General features: G+C 48.2%; 1 protein-coding gene across 1 annotated transcript in view; it reads right to left on the reverse strand.

Moving 5' to 3' along the window:
* bmp6 (bone morphogenetic protein 6) overlaps positions 1–8,540 on the reverse strand; it is a 206,159-nt gene extending 197,619 nt beyond the window's left edge. Inside the window, exon 1 of the mRNA XM_034171072.1 lies at positions 7,732–8,540. Coding sequence (XP_034026963.1) covers positions 7,732–8,140 — 409 coding nt within the window. The 5' untranslated portion in view covers positions 8,141–8,540. The remainder of the gene's footprint in view (positions 1–7,731) is intronic.
* Positions 8,541–23,864: the final 15,324 nt, after the last annotated feature.

Genomic DNA, 23,864 nt, shown 5'->3' on the forward strand with positions numbered 1-23,864 from the left:
CGTCCTGTCATGTACGAGTCAGACGCCAGCCGGGTGGCTTATGTTATTAATCTGCTTCGAGGAGAGGCACGCGCCTGGGCTACGGCGCTTTGGGAGCAGAATTCACGGCTCCTAACGTCTTATGCTGGGTTTGTACGGGAGTTCAGACAAGTGTTTGATCATCCCAACAGAGGCGAGACCGCTTCGAGCGTGCTGCTGTCAATGAGACAGGGGCGCCGCAGCGCAGCCGAGTATGCAGTCGACTTCCGCATCGCGGCAGCGAGGTCCGGCTGGAATAACGTTGCGCTCCGCGCCGCCTTCGTAAATGGACTGTCTCCGGTCCTGAAGGAGCACCTGCTGGCTAAGGAGGAACCGCGGGATTTTGACGGGCTTGTCGATTTGGTTATACGCTTAGACAACCGTTTAAATGAGCATCGTCGGGAGCAGGCCGGGGGGCGTGACCGGGCACGAGCCGTCCCTCCCCCTTCCGGTTCCGAAAAGGTGACGTCGTCCCCACGCTTCACTGCCAGAGAGCTCCGTGTGGCTACAGCTCCCCCTGCTGAGGAGGCTATGGACACAAGCAGGGCCAAAGTAAAGACAAACATCAGACAAAGGAGGCTGGCCCGCAGGGAGTGTTTTGTCTGCGGCTCTTGTGAGCACATGCAGAAGGACTGCCCCACACGGTCAAACTATAAATGCCCATCCTTAGAAACTGGGCTAAGGGTGGGCCATAACACACACGCGGGGAAACCCCGCAAATCTGCACGAATCCCGGTAACAATCCTTTGTGGGGATTTAACCCTTCACGCCCCAGCACTGGTAGACACGGGGTCGGAAGGGAATCTGCTGGATAGCAGATGGGCAAAGGAAGTAGGGCTCCCCCTGGTGGCTCTGCTGGCACCATTGCAGGTGCGAGCACTAGATGGCACCCTGCTTCCATTAATCACACATCAGACACAGCCTGTGACCTTGGTTGTGTCTGCAAATCACAGGGAGGAGATCGTGTTCCATGTAACACCTTCTACCTCCCGAGTGATTTTGGGATTTCCATGGATGGTGAAGCACAATCCCCGGATAGATTGGCCATCCGGGGTTGTGACGCAGTGGAGTGAAACCTGCCACCGGGAGTGTTTAGGATCCTCGGTTCCTCCCGGCACGACGGCTAATGAGGAGGTTAAAGTCCACCCCAATCTATCGGCGGTGCCAAAGGAGTACCATGATCTTGCTGATGTTTTCAGCAAAGATCTGGCGCTCACTCTTCCCCCACACCGACCGTACGATTGTGCCATCGATTTGGTCCCGGGCGCTGAGTACCCGTCCAGTAGGTTGTACAACCTCTCACGTCCGGAACGCGAATCAATGGAGACCTACATCTGGGACTCTTTAGCTGCCGGGCTGATCCGGAACTCCACCTCCCCGATGGGTGCTGGTTTCTTTTTTGTGGGAAAAAAGGACGGCGGACTCCGTCCATGCATTGATTACAGAGGGCTGAACGAGATCACGGTTCGCAACCGATACCCGTTACCTCTGTTGGATTCAGTGTTCACGCCCCTGCATGGAGCTCAAATTTTCACTAAATTGGATCTTAGAAACGCGTAGCACCTGGTTCGGATCCGGAAGGGAGACGAATGGAAGATGGCATTTAACACCCCGTTAGGTCACTTTGAGTACCTGGTCATGCCGTTCGGCCTCACTAACGCCCCCGCGACGTTCCAAGCTTTGGTAAATGACGTCTTGCGGGACTTCCTGCATCGGTTTGTCTTCGTATATCTGGACGATATACTCATCTTTTCCCCGGACCCTGAGACCCATGTCCAGCATGTATGTCAGGTCCTACAGCGGTTGTTGGAGAACCGGCTGTTTGTGAAGGGCGAGAAGTGCGAGTTCCACCGCACTTCTTTGTCCTTCTTGGGGTTCATCATCTCCTCCAACTCCGTCGCCCCTGATCCGGCCAAGGTTGCGACGGTGAGAGATTGGCCCCAACCAACAAGCCGTAGGAAGCTGCAACAGTTCCTCGGCTTTGCAAATTTCTACAGGAGGTTCATTAAAGGCTACAGTCAGGTAGTTAGCCCCCTGACTGCCCTGACCTCCACCAAGGTCCCCTTCACCTGGTCGGATCGGTGCAAAGCCGCGTTCAAGGAGTTGAAACGCCGGTTCTCGACTGCACCAGTTCTGGTGCAGCCTGATCCTGATCGCCAGTACATAGTGGAAGTGGACGCCTCTGACTCAGGGATAGGAGCCGTGCTGTCCCAGAGCGTGGAGGCTGAAAAGGTTCTCCATCCTTGTGCCTATTTTTCCCGCAGGTTGACCCCAGCTGAACGGAACTATGACTTCGGCAATCGGGAGCTCCTCGCGGTGAAGGAGGCTCTTGAAGAGTGGAGACACCTACTGGAGGGGGCGTCGTTGCCTTTCACGGTTTTCACGGACCATCGGAACCTGGAGTACATCCGGACCGCCAAGCGGCTGAACCCCAGGCAAGCCCGCTGGTCTCTGTTCTTCGGGCGCTTTGACTTCCGGATCACGTACCGCCCCGGGACCAAGAACCAAAAATCGGATGCGTTGTCCCGGGTGCACGAAGAGGAAGCCAAGGCAGGGCTGTCGAACCCCACCGAGAACATCATCCCCGAGTCCACTGTCGTGGCCTCCCTTACCTGGGACGTGGAGAAGACCGTCCGGGAGGCCCTGGCAAGGAGCCCGGACCCGGGGACCGGCCCCAAGAACAGACTGTACGTCCCACCAGAGGTCAGAGCTGCCGTATTGGACTTCTGTCACGGATCCAAGCTCTCCTGTCATCCCGGAGTGCGTAGGACCGTGGCAGTGGTCCAGCAGCGCTTCTGGTGGGCGTCCCTGGAAACCGACGTTCGGGACTACATCCAGGCCTGTACCATCTGCGCCAGGGGCAAGGCAGACCATCGGAGGACCTCGGGACTCCTCCAACCCCTGCCGGTGCCTCACCGCCCCTGGTCTCACATCGGCCTGGACTTCATCACGGGCCTCCCGCCGTCCCAGGGCAACACCATCATTCTCACGATAGTGGACCGGTTCTCCCAGATGGCCCACTTCGTGGCCCTCCCGAAGCTCCCGACGGCCCAGGAGACGGCAGACCTCCTGGTCCACCACGTCATGCGGCTGCATGGGATACCATCGGACACTGTATCAGATCGTGGTCCCCAGTTCTCTTCGCAGGTTTGGAAGAGTTTCTGTAAGGAGCTGGGGGCCACCGTGAGTCTCTCGTCCGGGTACCACCCCCAGACAAATGGCCAGGCAGAGCGGGCTAACCAGGAGTTGGAACAGGCCCTTCGCTGCGTCACCTCCGCGCACCCGGAGGCCTGGAGTCACCATCTGGCCTGGATCGAGTATGCCCATAACAGCCAAGTCTCGTCTGCTACCGGCCTCTCCCCTTTTGAGGCATGTTTGGGGTACCAGCCCCCATTGTTCCCGTTGGTGGAGGGAGAGGTTGGTGTGCCCTCGGTCCAGGCCCACCTCAGGAGGTGCCGCCGGGTGTGGCGGACCGCCCGCTCTGCCCTGTTAAAGGCCCGGACGAGAGCCAAGACCCATGCGGACCGCCGGCGTTCCCCGGCCCCCACATACCAGCCCGGGCAGGAGGTGTGGCTCTCGACTAAAGACATCCCTCTCCGTGTGGACTCCCCAAAACTGAAGGACAGATTCATTGGACCCTTTCGAATCCTCAAGATCATCAACCCGGCCCCAGCTTCACTGCGGATTCACCCTGTGTTTCATGTGTCCCGTCTCAAACCACACCACACCTCGCCCCTCTGTGCTCGGGGACCTACGCCGCTCCTGCCCGGCTCATTGACGGGGAGCCTGCTTGGACAGTCCGCAGGCTCCTGGACGTCCGTCGTAAGGGCCAGGGGTTCCAATATCTGGTGGACTGGGAGGGGTATGGACCTGAGGAACGCTCCTGGGTGAAGAGGAGCTTCATCCTGGACCCAGCCCTCCTGGCCGATTTTTACAAGAGTCATCCGGACAAGCCTGGTCGGACGCCAGGAGGCGCCCGTTGAGGGGGGGGTCCTGTTATGTGGGCCGCTGAAGAGGAGGTACTGCTGGCCCACCACCACCAGAGGGCACCCTGCTTGGAGTGCGGGCTCCAAGCACGAGAGGGCGCCAGACCCAGAAGAAGTGACAGCTGTCACTCATCCTCAGCACCAGCTGTCACTCGTTCATCATCACCATCATCACTATAAAGGCCGGACTGCAACTCCACCTCCTCGCTGAGAAATTGACTACCGAAGAGGTAATTTCTCTGCTGACTCAAACCGTTGAGTGATAACCTGAACTTCTTTTGCAGCCGTTATCCTGTGGTGTTCATCATTATCTGTGGGATTGGCGTTTGGTGTGACAGCGATGGCTTCGCCTCACACCCCAAACCAGATAAGTGGATTAAACAGGAGCTGCACGAGTGTGTGATTGGAGGTGGAGGTGCTCCCTCCTAACTGTGTGCAGACTGTGGATTACTGAGTGTGCGGACTCACACTCATTCATCTTGTTTTTGCTTTCTGCCAGCAGTACCAGGGTCGACAGCCGAAGACAGAGGCCACCTGGGGACTCGGGACTTGGCGGCTCCGGTGTTCTTCAGGCCGTTGGTGGTGGGACGCGGCTTCTCTCTCGTCAGGGGTCTTCTATCTTCGAGCTTACCCACACGTCACCTGGTGTTAATTGACTTTACAAATTGTGTGTATTTCGTTGTGTGTTGTCACAACATTAAATTGTTACTTTTTGGCTTATTCATTGTCCGTTCATTTGCGCCCCCTGTTGTGGGTCCGTGCTACGACACCTTCCCAACAGTTCCAGAATCTGCCTACATATGCATGCTACATTTGATGCAAATTGGAGCAAAAATAATAATAAGAAGAATTTTAACCTTTGACCTCAATGACCTTGACCTGTGCCAAAAGAAACTGCGAAACTCTGGTGTTGGCTGTCATCCACATATCAAGGTCCAAAGGTCCTGGGAGCAAACAGAGAGATAAACTAACAAGCTGACCTTTGACCCCAATGACCTTGATCTTTGTCAAAAAACACCCCTTAAGGGAAGTTCTGTGGTCAACCTACATGCACACAGCAGGTTTGGTGGAAACTGGCCCAAGCACCCCAGAGGAGGGAATGAACAAACAAATAAACAAACAGTTCTCAAGTTGTGACCAGATCCTAAACTAAAGTGAACCGTCACCACTGGTGTGACTGGGGCGCTGCTGCGTGCATTAAGACACGTCGGGAGATGGAGCGTGTCACGGAGCATGAGTCACACAGCACACTCTGTCACTTCACCGGGCCTCAGTGGAAAGCAGGACGTCCACAAGGCAAACAGCAGTGGACGTGCTATTCTAGGAATGAAGAGCTGGAAAAATATGCCTCCGCTCTCCTGATTTTAAGTTTTCCACCACTTGCTCTTTTTTTTTTTGATGAGTCAATGGGTCATTCTGAACAAGTGATGAAAGCTAAAGAGGACGGATAACTGAACAAGAGGTCTACATGAATCATGTGGAGGCATCTGGTTCGCAGAAAGTGCACTTGAGACTGGATGTAACATAGAGGCTCTTAAATCTAGAGAGAGGACACACAGAAAACCTGCTCTTTGTCTGCGCTACTGCAGCAGCTGGCTGTGATAAAACACATCAGATTTGGCACGAACTTACATTGCTCTTGTTGCTTTACTCAGTCGGGTCAACTTACGACCTTTAAAGGTAAGGCCTGTTCAGTGGACACACGAGTCCAATCAGTTTCACATTCACGGATCATACAGGAAAGCTCGGGTCAGTTCCGTCCTTTTCAAATCATTTCAGACTGTTTGGCTGCTTTCCTTTTCTTCTTTTCATTTGTCTTGATTCTAATTTGTAGTTTCACTTCTGGCCACACGTGACGTCCAGATTTCTCGGCCCGTTTTCAAAGTGAGGACCACCCAGGCTCACATCTACTTGCTTCGACATAAACCACTCCGATTGAACAAGCATTAAAAACCAATCGGATGGTGATGACACACGGTAGTTGTGCACAGTGTTATTTGTAAAGCAGATGGAAAGCCTTGGCCTGTCCCACATTAATTGCAAATGCATTCAGGGAGGAAGCCGTCTCTCCTCCTCCTCCACGGCGGTTAGGACTCTGTGTACAACTGGAGAAGATGGCAACCTAATCCCCCAGGTCGCCGCAGAAATCTGAGGATATTGTCAGAAGATGCACAGGACGTGATTTATCAAAGTGGAGAGCCAGATGTGCAATAACACAGGAGCATATAAACCCAAACTGACACAGTACCGGGAGACCAAAAACCACAGACGCACAAACACCAGGCGGCCACCATCACACCCCCGCACAGAAGCCAGCAGAGGAGCTCCGTTATTTGAGAACAAGGGGATGGCCTCCTTCTGTCTGAATATCTGCTTTTCATCACTGCATGTTGCAACATCTATACTCAGAGGACCAATAAGTAAAGAACCATTTGCTTTTTGTACCTCAGCTCCTCCAATCCTAATCCTCTTCCTCATGTGTGGTACTGTCTGGATACTGTAGGGTTTTAAATGTTTAAAAAGTGGCATTTTCTCTTTGAATTCAAGAAACTCTTAAAAGTCTGAACCATCACAGGCATTTTTCAGCAGTGACCCACAATGGACTCATGTCCGGATAGCAATGCGTTCCAAAGAATGCCAATCAATCTGGATTTAAGGATCCTTATTCCAGCATCCGACTCTGGTGTTTATCTTCAGGCGCTCTGTTTAGAGTCTCCCAGTAAACACTGGAGCTGCTGAAGGAAGAGCCCCAGGCTGTTCCAAACTCGTTATGATTAAAGAGTCTCTCTTTATCATCATAGGACCTAATTAAAACACACACAAACACACAAATGCCAAGCAATTTTCGCACAAAACCCGCAGCTAGTTGGAGGTCTGTGGCAGGAATAACCTTTATATTGCATACAAATACCAGTGGTGGTGAGCATCTATTTATCCTGCAAGAAGACCACAAAGTTTACGAGTTTTGAAATGAGCCGAAGAGGGACGTTTTAACTGGAGAGCGCAACAATAAACGAAAGGCATCAGACGCGCGCTCTGCACACTGGGATATGTAATTTTTTTAAGAAACATGACTTCCTTTTGTGACTTTTTTGTAACTTCATCATGACACCCACTTATACCAATCAATCACCAATATTTTGTTGATCAATATAAACTGTGGATCATCTTTTTCTCCCTATTGGTTGTGGAGATATAACAGAAAATGTGTTTTTCGCACCGTTTGTGTTGACCTTGACTTTTGTCCGATCTGCTGCAAAAGTTAATCATATTGACATGTCTGTTGTTTTTAAGTTATCTTGCTCACAAACAGCCACACAGGACCTATTACAATACCCTACTTCACCGCTTTGAAGGCGTGCAGGGTAATTACACATTGCAAATTTGTGCGTAATGATGCAACCGTGCGTAAAGTTTTTTTTTGTTGTTGTTGTTGTTGTTTTGTTTTTTTTTGCTAAATTAATGTACTTCTCGGGGAAGGGGGCACCAGGGGTGGTCCACGTCTCCGATGTGAAAATCAAAAATGATTTAAGATCAGCATTAGTCTATGTGCGTGCGTCGTTAACCTGCTGGATCACTGTGATTAAACCAAGCACCTGCTCACCACTTGCGCAAGCACGCAAAAAGTGTTACTTGCAGTTAACTGCCGCGTTATATAAGAAACAGCCTTGCGCCATTACGCACAATAATTCCAACCGAGAGCAAATCAAAATTTTAAACGTCTTACCTAAATTAACGAAGCTCATCACCATATCGGCATCGTTTAAGAAGGTCGCTTCTTGATATGTGGCCAGGTGAGGGCTCTGGGTTGTCCGCATGGGCTCATATGGCTCCAACAAACCCTCCACTTGGGATTTTTCTTCGCTTGATATGGAGTTGTACAAGTCCAACATGAAAAGTGGAGCGGAGTTGTACTTTCCGTGTGACAGATGCGGTCTCGGCCTGTGCGGCAGCCCGAGAATGGACAGGATCTCCTTCTGCATCTCCCTCTTCTCGTGCGTCCTCAGCCGCCGGTGGATGAAGCCCGGTTGCGCTTCGTTGTATCCACCCAGTGAATAATTACTCCCCGCGACCAGGAGCACGAAATAATAAACGTTCCACCACAATCCAACCAAGGCAAGCCAGCAGCTGGTCATGGTGTCGCCCCGCTGTACGCGCTGGAGTCCCAAGTGTGTCTGTCTTGGCGAGTCTGTCGCGTATCCAGATGTAAAACGTGCGTAAAAAAAAGAGGTGACCAAAGTATGTGAACGCGCTCGTTGATCAGAAGCAAAAACGTGTGTCAAGCCATTTGAAATACTTCCGAGGGCAAAATGCGCAGAACAGCGTCGGTGGCGCGTTCATTTCTGATTCCCGTAGCGCACAGGATAAAGTGCAGCATGTGAAACTTTTATTCTCAGCGCTCCGGTGTCCGCGTCGGTCAAAGCGCAGCGTTCACTGGTGCAAACAGAGTGTCTGTGACGTGCGTCATTTTATGTTTGCGATGTAGGTTTGGGCTCCGAAATGCGTTAAAGTTCCAACGACGCGCGGTGACGGTGCCTTTCTGCTCCGGAGAGAGTCTGAGGAATCAGCAGGTTGCAGTCCATAATATGTGCGCGCAAACCGCCCACTCCGCGCGGACATGGTCAGAGGTGGAGCTCTTCTGCAGAATACAAGGACTGCTTAGTTCTGTGTTATTTTCTGCAGAACACCAGTGTGTGAGACGTAACAAATATTTTGTTCCCTCTGTGATCATATTCACTGTTGCGGTAAACTTCTACCCAGTTTACATTTTGGATATTAACAATTCCATCTTCTTTTTTTTCCTGCTTCCTATAACTTTTTCTTATAACGGATGTTTCACTGAAACACAGAATTAAGACTTTTGTGAAATTTTCTGCTACAGTAAACTGCACATTCACACATCCAGAAGAATTATGTGGACACCGAGTTAAAGCGCAACGCTCTCCGGCTGACGCACGACCCCTGACGATAGAGTGGAAAACTCAACTCGAAATAAATCATCTGATCTGAACAAATACTGCATTAATCTGCTCGAATTTAACAGACATTATGGTTAAACCTGCAACCAGCACCAGCTCAGTACGCATTTAAATGTGATCAAATCATCTTAGGAGTGACAAGCTGCTGCAGGATTTCAGAGGCGCATCCAGAGGGCCCCCCTCCCCAAAGATAGATAGATAGATAGATAGATAGATAGATAGATAGATAGATAGATAGATAGATAGATAGATAGATAGATAGATAGATAGATAGATAGATAGATAGATAGATAGATAGATAGATAGATAGATAGATAGATAGATGGATGGATGGATGGATGGATGGATGGATGGATGGATGGATGGATGATGATGGATAGATAGATAGATAGATAGATAGATAGATAGATAGATAGATAGATAGATAGATAGATAGATAGATAGATAGATAGATAGATAGATAGATAGATAGATAGATAGATAGATAGATAGATAGATAGATAGATAGATAGATGTGTAAATATTTTTAAAGAAATTCCAACTGGCTGTATACACATTGCTGAATGGTACACAGTAAAATTTACTCTACTGGGATAACATTTGGTCCCAATCTAAATAGAGTTAAATATACTAAGAAGTGAAACACAGGGGTTTTAAATATAATTAATACTATTATTTTCAATATACTTGCAAGTGTTAATTTTAGGGATTTAAGTAATAATGTTTCATTTGATTTAATTAATTTCAACTACAACATTGTTTTGTACTTAATTGACAATGTTATGTGGAAAAAGTTACCTTAACTTTATCAATTAAATTAAACGTTTTATTTCTTACTTAGAGTGTATCACAATGTAAAATCAACTCTTATTGGAGTAGAAATACTTGATTTGACAAGATGGTAGAGCTGATTTCACTCTATAATAGAGTGTACTTAACTCTATTTAGACTGGGACCAAATGTTATCCCAGCCCAGTCTCACATTTTTTGTTGTTGTTGTTGTTGTTGCTGTTGGGTTTTTTTCATCTTCCTGTCATGAAATGAGTCAATTTTTCTTGACGGGGTTGAGTTTTCTACTGTTCTTCATAATTTATATCCTAGTAGAAGGGTAATTATGATGATTTTTAAATAACAATTCCAATTGTTAGTGTTGGGAAAGTGTAGTGACACGGACCCACAACAGGGGGCGTAAGTGAACGGACAATGGAAGGAGTCAAATTATAACACTTTACTGTTGTGAATGACACAACCAAACACAGCAGATTTCAGAATGTGCAAAAGTCAATCAATAAAGGTGTCGTGTGGGCAGGCTCGACGATAAGAGATGCCCGTCTGGAAACGAACCGGAACCGCACGATTTCCACTACCACCGAACCCGAGGAATACTGGAGCCGCCAAATCCCGAAGTCCCCAGGTGGCCACCGTCTCAGCGTGTCGGATCTGGTACTGCTGGCAGAAAGCAAAGACAGTCAAGTGTGGGTGTGTGAACACCCAGCAACAATCCTGGTGGGAATTCCACCTCCACCTCTCACTCAATACTTGCAGCGTGTCCTCAGAGGAAAAAGAGTGCAGTATTGCACAGCCTCCACAAAAGGACCGGTACTCCTGCAAACACTCACAATAAACAGATTTAGAAAATACCAAAAAGGCTGAGGATATTACCTCTAGATGAAGATGATATCTCGGCAGTGTGGTGGAGGTGTCTTCTGGCTTTTATTCCAGATGTGGGTTGGTTGATTAGTGACAGCTGCCACGGATGATGGGTGACAGCTGTCATCACGGCTTGTTCCTGAGGCGGCAGCGCCCTCTCGTGCCTGAAGCCCGCACTTCAGGCAGGGCGCCCTCTGGTGGTGGGCCAGCAGTACCTCCTCTTCTGGCGGCCCACACAACAGGACCCCCCCCTCAACGGGCGCCTCTTCACCCAGGAGCGTTCTTCGGGTCCATACCCCTCCCAGTCCACCAAATACTGAAAGCCCCGGCCCATTCAACGGACGTCCAAGAGCCGGCGAACTGTCCAAGCCGGCTCCCCGTCGATAATATGGGCAGGAGGCGGCGCCGGACCGGGTGCACAGAGGGGTGAGGTGTGATGCGGCTTGATTCGGGAGACATGGAAAACCGGATGGATCCGCAGTGAGGCCGGGAGTTGGAGCCTCACTGCGGTAGGACTGAGGACCTTAAGGATGGGGAAGGGTCCAATGAAGCGGTCTTTTAGCTTGGGGGACTCGACCTGGAGTGGAATGTCCTTAGTGGAAAGCCATACCTCCTGCCCGGGCTGGTATGCGGGGGCTGGGGACCGTCGACGGTCTGCATGGGCTTTAGCCCTCGTCCGGGCCCTCAACAACGCCGAACGGGCGGTGCGCCACACCCGACGGCATCTCCGCAGGTGGGCCTGGACCGAGGGCACACCGACCTCTCCCTCCACCAAAGGAAACAAAGGGGGTTGGTACCCCAGACACACCTCGAACGGGGAGAGGCCGGTGGCAGAGGACACTTGGCTGTTATGAGCGTACTCGATCCAGGCCAGATGTTCACTCCAAGCCGTCGGGTGTGCGGAGGTCGTGCACCTAAGGGCTTGCTCCAACTCCTGGTTGGCCCGTTCGACCTGTCCGTTAGTCTGTGGGTGATACCCAGACGAGAGGCTTACGGTGGCCCCCAGTTCCCGGCAGAAACTTCTCCACACCTGCGAGGAGAACTGGGGACCGCAATCCGAAACGATGTCTGTTGGTATCCCATGCAGCCGGACGACATGGTGGACCAGGAGATCCGCCGTCTCCTGGGCCGACGGGAGCTTCAGGAGGGCCACAAAGTGGGCCGCCTTGGAGAATCGGTCCACTATCGTGAGGATGGTAGTGTGTCCCCGGGACGGCGGGAGGCCCGTGACAAAATCCAGACCGATGTGGGACCAGGGGCGATGAGGCACAGGAAGTGGCTGTAGGAGTCCCTGTGCCTTCTGGTGGTCCGCCTTGCCCCTGGCGCAGGTGGTGCAGGCCTGGATGTAAGCCCGGACATCAGTCTCCAGGGACGCCCACCAGAAGCGCTGCCGGACCACTGCCACGGTCCTACGCACCCCTGGGTGGCAGGACAGCTTGGACCCGTGACAGAAGTCCAGAACAGCAGCTCTGGCCTCTGGTGGGATGTACAACCTGTCTTTCGGTCCTGTTCCGGGATCCGGGCTCCGTGCCAGGGCCTCCCGGACGGTCTTCTCCACGTCCCAGGTCAGGGTAGCCACGATAGTGGACTCCGGTAGAATGGGTTCCGGTGGATCCGACAGTTCGGTCTTGACTTCCCGTTCATGCACCCGGGACAGGGCATCCGATCTTTGGTTCTTGGTCCCGGGGCGGTAGGTGATCCGGAAGTCAAAACGGCCGAAAAACAGTGACCAGCGGGCTTGCCTGGGGTTCAGTCGCTTGGCGGTCCTGATATACTCCAGGTTCCGGTGGTCCGTGAAAACCGTGAAAGGCACTGACGCTCCCTCCAGCAGGTGTCTCCACTCCTCAAGAGCCTCTTTCACGGCAAGGAGCTCTCGATTGCCCACGTCATAGTTCCGCTCTGCTGGGGTCAACCTGCGGGAAAAATAGGCACACGGGTGAAGAACCTTATCGGTTTCTCCACTCTGGGATAGCACGGCTCCTATCCCTGAGTCAGAGGCGTCCACTTCAACCACAAACTGGCGACTAGGATCGGGCTGCACCAAGACCGGTGCAGTCGAAAACCAGCGTTTCAACTCCCTAAACGCGGCTTCGCACCGATCTGACCAGGTGAAGGGAACTTTTGGTGAGGTCAGGGCCGTCAGGGGGCTAACTACCTGACTATACCCCTTAATGAACCTCCTGTAAAAATTTGCGAAGCCGAGGAACTGTTGCAGCTTCCTACGGCTCGTAGGTTGGGGCCAGTCTCTCACCGCTGCGACCTTGGCCGGATCCGGGGCGACGGAGTTGGAGGAGATGATAAACCCCAGGAAGGACAAAGAAGTGCGGTGAAACTCACACTTCTCGCCCTTCACAAACAGCCGGTTCTCCAACAACCGCTGCAGGACCTGACGTACATGCCGTACATGGGTCTCAGGGTCCGGAGAAAAGATGAGTATATCATCCAGGTATACGAAGACGAATCGGTGCAGGAAGTCCCGCAAGACGTCATTAACCAAAGCTTGGAACGTCGCGGGGGCGTTAGTGAGGCCGAACGGCATGACCAGGTACTCAAAATGACCTAACGGGGTGTTAAATGCTGTCTTCCATTCATCTCCCTTCCGGATCCGAACTAGGTGGTATGCGTTCCTAAGATCCAACTTTGTGAAGATTTTGGCTCCATGCAGGGGGGTGAACACCGAATCTAATAAAGGCAACGGGTATCGGTTGCGAACCGTGATCTCGTTCAGCCCCCGGTAATCAATGCATGGACGAAGACCGCCATCTTTTTTGCCCACAAAAAAGAAACCTGCTCCCATCGGAGAGGTGGAGTTACGGATCAACCCGGCAGCCAAGGAGTCCCGGATGTAGGTCTCCATTGATTTGCGCTCAGGTCGGGAGAGGTTGTACAGCCTGCTGGACGGGAACTCCACACCTGGCAACAAATCGATGGCACAATCGTACGGACGATGCGGGGGAAGAGTGAGTGCTCGATCGTTGCTAAAAACGTCAGCAAGATCGTGGTACTCAACTGGCACCGCCGACAGATTGGGGGGAACTTTGACCTGCTCCTTATCCTGGGAACCGGGAGGAACCGAGGATCCCAAACACATCCGATGGCAGGTCTCGCTGCACTGTACCACCACCCCGGACGGCAAATCAATCCGGGGATTATGTTTCAACATCCAGGGGTCTAAATGTGGCCCTGCTCGTGTCCATAGCTTCGTCAGCAGGGGGAGCTGTCGCCCCACGGGACGTATAGGCCAGGGAGCGTGGGAAGGGCGGACCCTTCTCGGACCCGGAAGGAAGAGGGACGGCGCGCGCCCGGCCACGTCCTTCGTCTCGTTCCCGACGGCGTTCCTCCAGCCGATTGTCTAACCGTATAACGAGATCAATAAGCCCATCTAATTCCCGCGGTTCATCCTTGGCCACTAGGTGCTCCTTTAGGACTGACGACAGTCCGTTTACAAAGGCGGCGCGGAGCGCAGCGTTATTCCAGCCGGACCTCGTAGCCGCGATGCGGAAGTCGACTGCATAAGCGGCTGTGCTCCGGCGTCCCTGTCTCATTGACAGCAGCACAGTTGAAGCGGTCTCTCCCCTGTTAGGGTGATCAAACACAGTTCTGAACTCCCTCACAAACCCAGTGTACATGTGAAGGAGCCGTGAATTTTGCTCCCAAAGCGCTGTAGCCCAAGCGCGTGCCTCTCCCCGAAGCAGAGTGATCACATAAGCTATTTTGCTTGCATTTGACGCGTACATGACGGGACGTTGTGCGAAGACGAGCGAACACTGCATAAGAAAGTCCGCGCATGTCTCCACACAACCTCCGTACGGCTCAGGAGGGCTTATGTATGCTTCAGGGGATGGTGGGAGGGGTTGTTGAACCACCACTGGAATATTTATATCCAGCACAGGATCGGCAGGAGGAGGAGCTGCAGCAGCGCCCTGAGCGCTCGCCGCCACTTGCGCGGAGAGAGCCTCCACCCTGCGGTTCAGGAGGATGTTTTGCTCGGCTATTTGATCCATCCGAGCTGTAAAGGCGGTGAGAATATGCTGTAGCTCACCAATCACGCCTCCTGCAGACGCCTGCGCTCCCTGCTCTCCCATTGGTTGTTCAACAGCCTGGTGACGCCCCTCGGAGTCCATGACGCTGGCCGAGATATCCTGTTGGGAAAGTGTAGTGACACGGACCCACAACAGGGGGCGTAAATGAACGGACAATGGAAGGAGTCAAATTATAACACTTTACTGTTGTGAATGACACAACCAAACACAGCAGATTTCAGAATGTGCAAAAGTCAATCAATAAAGGTGTCGTGTGGGCAGGCTCGACGATAAGAGACGCCCGTCTGGAAACGAACCGGAACCACACGATTTCCACTACCACCGAACCCGAGGAATACTGGAGCCGCCAAATCCCGAAGTCCCCAGGTGGCCACCGTCTCAGCGTGTCGGATCTGGTACTGCTGGCAGAAAGCAAAGACAGTCAAGTGTGGGTGTGTGAACACCCAGCAACAATCCTGGTGGGAATTCCACCTCCACCTCTCACTCAATACTTGCAGCGCGTCCTCAGAGGAAAAAGAGTGCAGTATTGCACAGCCTCCACAAAAGGACCGGTACTCCTGCAAACACTCACAATAAACAGATTTAGAAAATACCAAAAAGGCTGAGGATATTACCTCTAGATGAAGATGATATCTCGGCAGTGTGGTGGAGGTGTCTTCCTGCTTTTATTCCAGATGTGGGTTGGTTGATTAGTGACAGCTGCCACGGATGATGGGTGACAGCTGTCATCACGGCTTGTTCCTGAGGCGGCAGCGCCCTCTCGTGCCTGAAGCCCGCACTTCAGGCAGGGCGCCCTCTGGTGGTGGGCCAGCAGTACCTCCTCTTCTGGCGGCCCACACAACAGTTAGTTTAGCTTTGAACCCACCTATTCGCACATGTTGCTTCTTAACTTTGTCAAGCTTTAAGAAGCTCACCCCATGAACCACAATGAATCCTTCCAATTAACAGAATAATGAGACAATCATTTATTGTTACAGCTGTCTCAGAATCCTTTGCACTGCTGTGATGTAATCAAGTTGTGTTTATTAAGCTAAAATCTCTCCTATTAAAATTCATTTTCATTTGCAGCTGTGGTTACTTGTGACATATTAAACATGTAGTTTGATGTAAGATCTGAGTCACCTTATCCACCCTATTTTAAGCCCCCATGAGGCTTTGTGTGAATTATGGGTGAGTCTTCCAGTATGAACCGGAACCAGCATTTGTTTACATGTTAACTGTTCACGCAAATCCACTTTCTACGAGGCTTAGAGACATAAACAGCAGCTGTCACGGCTCAAACGAGACAACATTACAATCCCGCTGTCTGCAAATATAGAGCGGTGGAAGGACGATATGAAGAAGTGGCCTAAGATAACATACGGAAGCATTTTTAGCTCCTTTCTTAGCTCTCGCTTCAGACGGGGAGGCAATGAACAGTCTGAAAAGCTCGAAGGCATATCAGGACCTGCACAGTAATAAGGTCGGTCCTCTTCTGTTAAAAAAGGTCTTGGAACACAACTTATTTACTTTAAGACAGATGTAGAGGCCAGCAAAAGCCTTAAAATCCAACATCACCGAACCTGGGTTTGAGTTTCAGCATCAGGTGAATACAAACACCAGGATGTTCATGCAGCGCATTTCAAGGCAAATCTCCAGGTGGGTAACTTTAGTTAATTATATGAACTAATGTAACAGAATACATGTGAGCCTTCATTAAAATAAACTCTAAGACATATTTTTACATCCCTTCAGGTCCAGTTGACACTGATGTGCCTGCAGCTGGTTGTAGCTGGACACCTGCTTCCAACATTACTGAATGAATTTGTTGCAAAGAAGGTTCTGCTCTGCCCCAAATACCTGAATCTCTTAAAAATACAGTCATCACTTAACAAGTGTAATGTGTGTAACAATGAAAGAATGGAAAGAAGACACTTTCAGTTGTTTTGTTGTTTTTTATTGTTACAAGGAAAATAGTGTTTCAATACATTTTCAATATATGTCCAAATCTTTTTTTAACATTATCTGTGTTATGAGTATGTACATGTCACATTTTCCACCATAAGCGTAAGAAATAAACATGATTATTCCAGAGGGAGAAACAGCCACTAAGTACTTAACTGTGTTATTTGCATAATAGTGACTGTATGACTCACTTCTTGAATCCAAGTTTTTTGCTTTTTTAAAAGTGTCTCTGTGCAGTCAATTGCACAGGTTGTGTTAGCAACGTGCTCTTCAAAAGCTTTTGGCAATGTTGCTTTAATTACCTCCACCAAGGAGGTTATGTCTTCGGTTGCGTCCGTTGTTTGTTTGTTGGTTGGTTTGTTAACAGGATTACTCAAAAAATCCTCAACGGATTTCAATGAAATTTTTACCAGGGGTGTATCTTGACCTAACTTAGAAGTCATTAAATTTTGATAATGATCCAGAACACGATCCAGATCCAGTATTTTTTTTTTAAGGATTCTTTATCATTGCAGGATAGGACCAATTTCAACATTTGTGCATCTAACTTCATGAAGACGGGTCACAAAGGCTGAACAAAAATTAAGTTATGACACACCAATAATTTAGCATTTGTTTCTCCTCATTGAATAAACCAATTAGAAAATTAAAAAAAACGTGTAGTTCATGCAGTTTCTCTTTATAAATACATTTGCTGAAGATCGTAAGGTTTAACCACTGAATCTGAAACATGATGGTAGATGCGTGAAACGATGTCAAATAAGTCTCTTTGCCAAAGGGTATCCCATGTGATGTCAGTGACCCTATGGTCTTGGCGGAGCTTTGCGCTCTCCGAGTGCTTCTAGTTGTTTCATGAGGCAACCACACAGTGAGATCATTCATGTGTTCACACATAATGTCTACCCACAGTCCCACTGTCCTGCTGACATGATCTTGTGATATTTTAAATCGCTGTGCCAAATCAACCAAAACAAAGTTCTGTCTTAGTTTGATCAAAGTCATTAGAATTTCGGCCACAACCGGCATTAATGGTGAAGTGTTTGAAATTCTGTGAGTGGAATCTCTGCATACAGACGGGGGTGTCTGCATCACTCTCTAAGATGTAGTCAGCTACAGGGTGTGGCGGTCCTTGTGCTGGTGGTGGATACATTTCACACGTGATGGTGGGTCCTTTTGAACAGGTGTGATCTCCATCTCTGGGTACAACATGATGACTTTGTTACCGCAAACAAGCTCCTCACCCTGATCCATCTCATCTTGTTCATCTGAGAGCAGCGATACAGGACATGATTATTAAAAAGTGATGCATTAGGGTTTTCATGACAACACGTTAATTAATCCATTAACCTTCCATCAACCCCACGACTTCCCACTGGTAACAGCATCACTTCTGTGCTCCAGAAACCATGAGAAAACCTGGTACATGATAACAGCTACAATATTAAACTCACATTAAGATTAAAATACTGTACTGTTGAACATTTTATGTCTGTACTGAAATTATGGTATTTTTAGGTTCATACTGACCAGCAGTCCAAACGCACATTACATTTTAACTGTACAGAAAAGGATAATGCATGTTGTTGCTAATTATTAATATTACAGTGATTTGTCCTCCACAAACATGAAATCATACCTGTTATTCTGGTGACATTGCTGTTACTCATCTTTTATCTTCTCCGGTGGTCTGTTATATCCCGGCCACAAACTAAAACGTTCCTCTCTGGGTTTTTTGTCAACAAAGTGAAAAGAACACATCTATAATGTTTTAGGTGCTCTTTGAAAGATGAGTTTTTTTCGTCATCCCTCGGTCGGCGGTGGAAACTCTCTCAGTCCGGCTGTACCTTAAAAACATTGCTGTTGTAGCTGCAGATTTAACTTCGCCTAGTTGTTAGTACAGTCGCGAACAGCGTAACTTATTCCTGTTGCACAAGGACATTTTTTAAATGCTACGGGAACTGATCAACGTTTAGCAAAGAAAACAATAAACCTTCAAATAAACCAGTATGGGAAATGAAAACTGCTAGAAAACAATGGCTCACTGCTACTTCCGGTGTCTAACAGGAAATTGCGCCCATAATCACTTCTACAGCAGCACCCGCAGGAATAAGGTGGATATATTTAACAAGTGAACATGGAATAATTATGGGTCACTGTCACATCAAACAACACTATTTTTTAAATGCATGATACAGTACATGTATATAATGTGACACGTGTTATTAAGTGGAAGAGTTATGACTTACACACAGCATCATTATGGACCTGATTTACTTAAGGTTTGCATATAAAAAATGTGTGCAAACCCCATTACATTCAGAAATACACCTGAATGCTGTTACTAAGAGTGTGCAATGAGGACTGTGTCTGTGAAATGCGCAAAATAGCGTACAATGTCAATTTAGCATGTTTTCTGTCATGAATATCCAATTTGGGGTTTGTCCACCCAAGTGGACAAAACTGTGGGAGGAAACATGCAAATAGGTGATGTTTGCACGTGCAACACTATTAATCAAGGTCAAAAGGAGATTTACAAGGTGATAACTACGTTTGTATCTTACAAGATTGAAACCTTGGCATTAAGTGATTGTGCTTGACAGACAGCTGTTCCAGAATGCTGTTCCAGCACAGAGGCTGCACAGAATAAAAAAGAAAGAAAGAAAAATTCATTCATCGTGAACACTGGGTATTTTTTCACTTTGTGCATGTTTCTTTAAAAATATCAAAAACAGACATAGTCTGTGTGGGACATCACAGCTGTGCATAAAGGACACACAGCACTTGAACACAGTCCTGTGCTGGCTATTACAACAAATAAACAAACAGTGAGCGAAGGGAGAGCATGCACATTGTGTTCTGCATGCATTTATCATTTATAGGTATATGATAAAATTGTTATCAAGTTGTTTAAGGCCTCAGGGTGTACGGTTTTCTTCAGGGTGTATAAAGCCATATTCATTGGTGAACAACTTGATAACTGATAGTCTTTTCTTTATATGCTATGTACAGAAACCTTACACTTTGGAAGTCTAGAATACAAGAGGATGTAGTTAGTGAATGCCTAAAACATACTTTCCAGTTTTTATTACTGTTATTGTTTTTGTTGTTTCTATCATTGATGTTATTATCATTATATATATACGAGGTCTCTTAGATAATAAACCAACCCTTTTATTTTTTTTTTTAACTATATGGATTTGAATGACATGCGATTACACCAATCATGCTTGAACCCTCGTGCGCATGCGTGAGTTTTTTCATGCGTGTCGGTGACGTCATTTCCCTGTGGGCAGGCCTTGAGTGAGATGTGGTCCCGCCCTCTCGGCTGAATTCCTTTGTTTCACACGCTGCTCGAGACGGCGCGCGTTGCTTTATCAAAAATTTTTCTGGACCTGTGAGGAATATCCGAGTGGACACTATTCGAGAAATTAAGCTGGTTTTCTGTGAAAAGTTTAACGACTGATGAGAGATTATGGGGTGTTTCTGTCAGTGTAAGGACTTCCCACGGAGTGGGACGTCCTGCAGCGCTTCCAGACGCTGTCGTCGGCCTGTTTCAAGCTGAAAACATCCTAATTTAAGGCTTAATTCACCCAGGACACAGTGAGAGAACAGAGAAGATTCAGAAGAGGCCGGCATGAGGAATTTATGCGGACATTCCACTGTTTAAGGACATTTTTTAAATGAAAGACGTACGCGCAAATTCGCCGAGTCGTTTCCGTGACGACTCGGCAAATCTGTGTGCGCCGCGACAGGAAAAACACCTCTGTGTTGAAAACCATTTGTAGAATTCAGGCGGCTTTTAATGGCTTTCAACAAGTGAGTAACTGAGAAATTGTTTAACAGCTTGGGCATGTTCCAACTTGCCCGTTAAGGTTTCCAACGGAGGTGTTTTTCCTGCCGCGACCCCCCGCGGTCGGGTCCAGCCCGACATGCGACTCTGCCCGCACGTTCTTTCATTACAAAATGACCGTTAACAATGGAATGTCCGAATAAACTCCTCATGCCGACTTCTTCTGAAAGTTCTCTGTTCTCTGACGACTTACTGCGTCAACAGAGCCTGAAATGTGGAAGTTTTCAACTTGAAACGGCGAGACGCTGCCGCCTTGAAGCGCAGATCGCCGTCAGGCGCCGTGGACCGTCCTTAAAGCGACACTACCAGACCAAAATCTCTCATCAGCCGTTAAAATTTTTACCGAAAACCAGCTGAATTTATTGAATGGTGTCCACTCAGTTGTGCCTTACAGTTTTGAAAAATTTTTTATCAAACAAAGCAACAGTCTCTGAGCCATTCCTAAACAATGAATGACGTAACCGACAGGCGTGAAAAAACTCTCGCATGCCCACGAGGGTTCAAGCATGTCTGATGTAATCACACGTGATTCAAATCCATATGGTTTTTGAAAAAAATAATAAGGTCGGATACTTTTCTAATAGACCTTGTATATATATATATATATATATATATATATAATCTTGTCAACGGATTGTGAATACCAGCAAAGACAGAATACAGGAATATAGCTGTAATGTCCTTTTCTCATTTTTTTATTTTTTATATAAATACATGAAACATATTCCATATCTACATTACTAAAATATTGCATCGCTGAACCTCTGCAATATTCATTGTTGTAAAAAGCCAGTATCTACCCCCTACTAGGCTACTATACACATGCTTATACCATTTGAAAGAGCATTTAGTTGGGATTTTAAGAATATATACATCTGTCTTCAAAAAATAATGGATGGGGAAAATAGAGAAAAAATATATCATTTGTACAAAAATGTCAAAAAAATGTCACTGACCATGCCAAAAGGTCATGACCATGACATTTTACAGCAATGCCAATGTCATAATTGGGTTTGTCATACCCAGAAATATAGGAATCCATGTCTCATTTGTTGTTATACCATGTTAGATTTTCAGCTATCTCACTGTTCTGCTTAGGTTAGGTTGCTTAGGGGAGGTGATGGTCTAGTGGTTAAGGTGTTGGGCTTGAGTCCAGAAGATCATGGGTTCAAATCCCCGCCTGACTGGAAAATTACTAAGGGCTCTTGGGCAAGGCCTTTAATCCCCTATTGCTCCCGGTTTGTAGTGAGCGCCTTGTATGGCAGCACCCTGACATCGGGGTGAATGTGAGGCATAATTGTAAAGCGCTTTGAGCGTCTGATGCAGATGGAAAAGCGCTATATAAATGCAGTCCATTTACCATTTAGGTTCGTACACATAATTTTCACCACGTTACTAAACATTATGTGCGATAACTTGTAACAGCTACTCTTCTCAGATGGCCATCACTTATCATTGAAAAGCTGAGATTCCAGACTTTCAGAAAAAGCAAGGTCCTTTGCCACTTTTCGGTAACGACCAACCCCTCTGACTGACGGTCTACACCTCAGGTTTGGGAATATGCGTTGGTGTCCAGTGTTGCAGCAACATCTTAATGGAACCACAATGGAACCACCTTAGGTCCTTGATGGCAACTGCCCAGGAAGACAACTGGTTCATCCCCGCCCTGTAAAAATTAAGAAGTTTAGTGATGTTTACTGGAGAGAGTATTGATTATTGCAATTTGTTTGCAATATGTTTGCATTTTGGCATCTGTACTTTTTTTTGTCTGTATTAGCTGTCTCTTTTACAAAGAAACATACTATTTTTTCTTCAAGCTAGCATGCCAAAGGAAATGGTATATCGAAAAAAAATAAGTGCATCTGTGTTCCATATTGTGTACTCAAGGATCTTTTCTTTGGATTGGGGGTGAAGGGGGACTACTGGACTTCTAATGTGAGGGACTGAGACTGAAAGCACAGGATTTTGAATGGCAGGATTTTGAATGGCAAATTGTTGGGAAAGTGTAGTGACACGGACCCACAACAGGGGGCGCAAATGAACGGTCAATAGATGAGCCAAAGTATAACAATTTAATGTTGTGAATGTGCACAACGAACATACAGACAATCACAGAATATCATAACAGTCAATACACAGAGGTGACGTGTGGGCAGGCTCGAGGATAGAAGACGTCTGTCCTGAGAAGAGCCAGAACCACACGATTTCCGCCGCCCCAGAACCTGGTGAATACTGGAGCCGCCAAGTCCCGAATTCCCAGGTGATCACCGTCCCCGACTGTCGGATCTGGTACTGCTGGCGAAGAACAAAGACAGTCAAGTGTGGGTGTGTGTACACCCAGTAACAACAATGGTGGGAATGCCACCTCCACCTCTCACTCAACACGTTGCAGTGGTCTCAGAGGAAAAGGAGCGCCGTCATGCACAGCCTCCACCAAAACGACCGGTTCTCCTGCAAACACTCACAATCACAGATTTATAAATCTCAAAAAAAGGCTGAGAGTAGTACCTCCTATGAAGTATGATATCTCGGCAACGAGGTGGAGATGACGTCTGGTCTTTATGGAGTGAGATGATGTTGAGTAGATGGGTGACAGCTGTCAAGAGGTAATGAGCGACAGCTGTCACCCCCGGCTGTGTCCATGGCGGTAGCGCCCTCTCGTGCCTGAAGCCCGCACTTCAGGCAGGGCGCCCTCTGGTGGTGGGCCAGCAGTACCTCCTCTTCTGGCGGCCCACACAACACAAATAGTCTTCTGGTGTGATTATTGTAGGGCTACTGTAATTCTTGGAGCCAGGGTGGACACGGCCTCATTAAACACCACCCCGGAGCCGCTTATAACAGCTGTTATGATGCATGATAATATCTAAAAGAGGAGCAGAGCCGATGGGTCTTGTTGAAGACTCGTCTGGCTCATGCACTTCCATCCTGTGTTATGTCTTTATGACTGTGATGGTTCTGATGATAACAGCCAAAGGTGTTCACATCACCGTGCTGATGGAATCCCCCTTATCAGGATGTGCAGACTGACAACCTGCATCAAAGATACACAAAACCCCAACAAACATGTGCACAATCCCACATAACTACTGCTGGGTGGCTTCAAACTCTCTCTCATCCAAAGCTAAAGGTCACATTTGTGCTTTTCAAAATAAAGAACTGTGGCTTTTAGGAGTTTGTCAATTAAAAAATTTGTTAAACCCTAATCATAGTCTTGTACCCTGCGTGAAAGGATTTTAAAATAATCATATTACACACCTAGCTACTATGCATTACATATGCTAAAATTTTTAGCCAAATACCCCATAGACACTGAGGTAGTACATCAGTACTACATCAGTATAGTGGTAAAGCGTTGCGCATGAAACTAGAGGATCCTCGGTTCAAACCCCCGCCA

The sequence above is a fragment of the Thalassophryne amazonica genome, chromosome 1 (assembly GCF_902500255.1).
Source record: "Thalassophryne amazonica chromosome 1, fThaAma1.1, whole genome shotgun sequence".
Lineage (NCBI taxonomy): Eukaryota > Metazoa > Chordata > Actinopteri > Batrachoidiformes > Batrachoididae > Thalassophryne > Thalassophryne amazonica.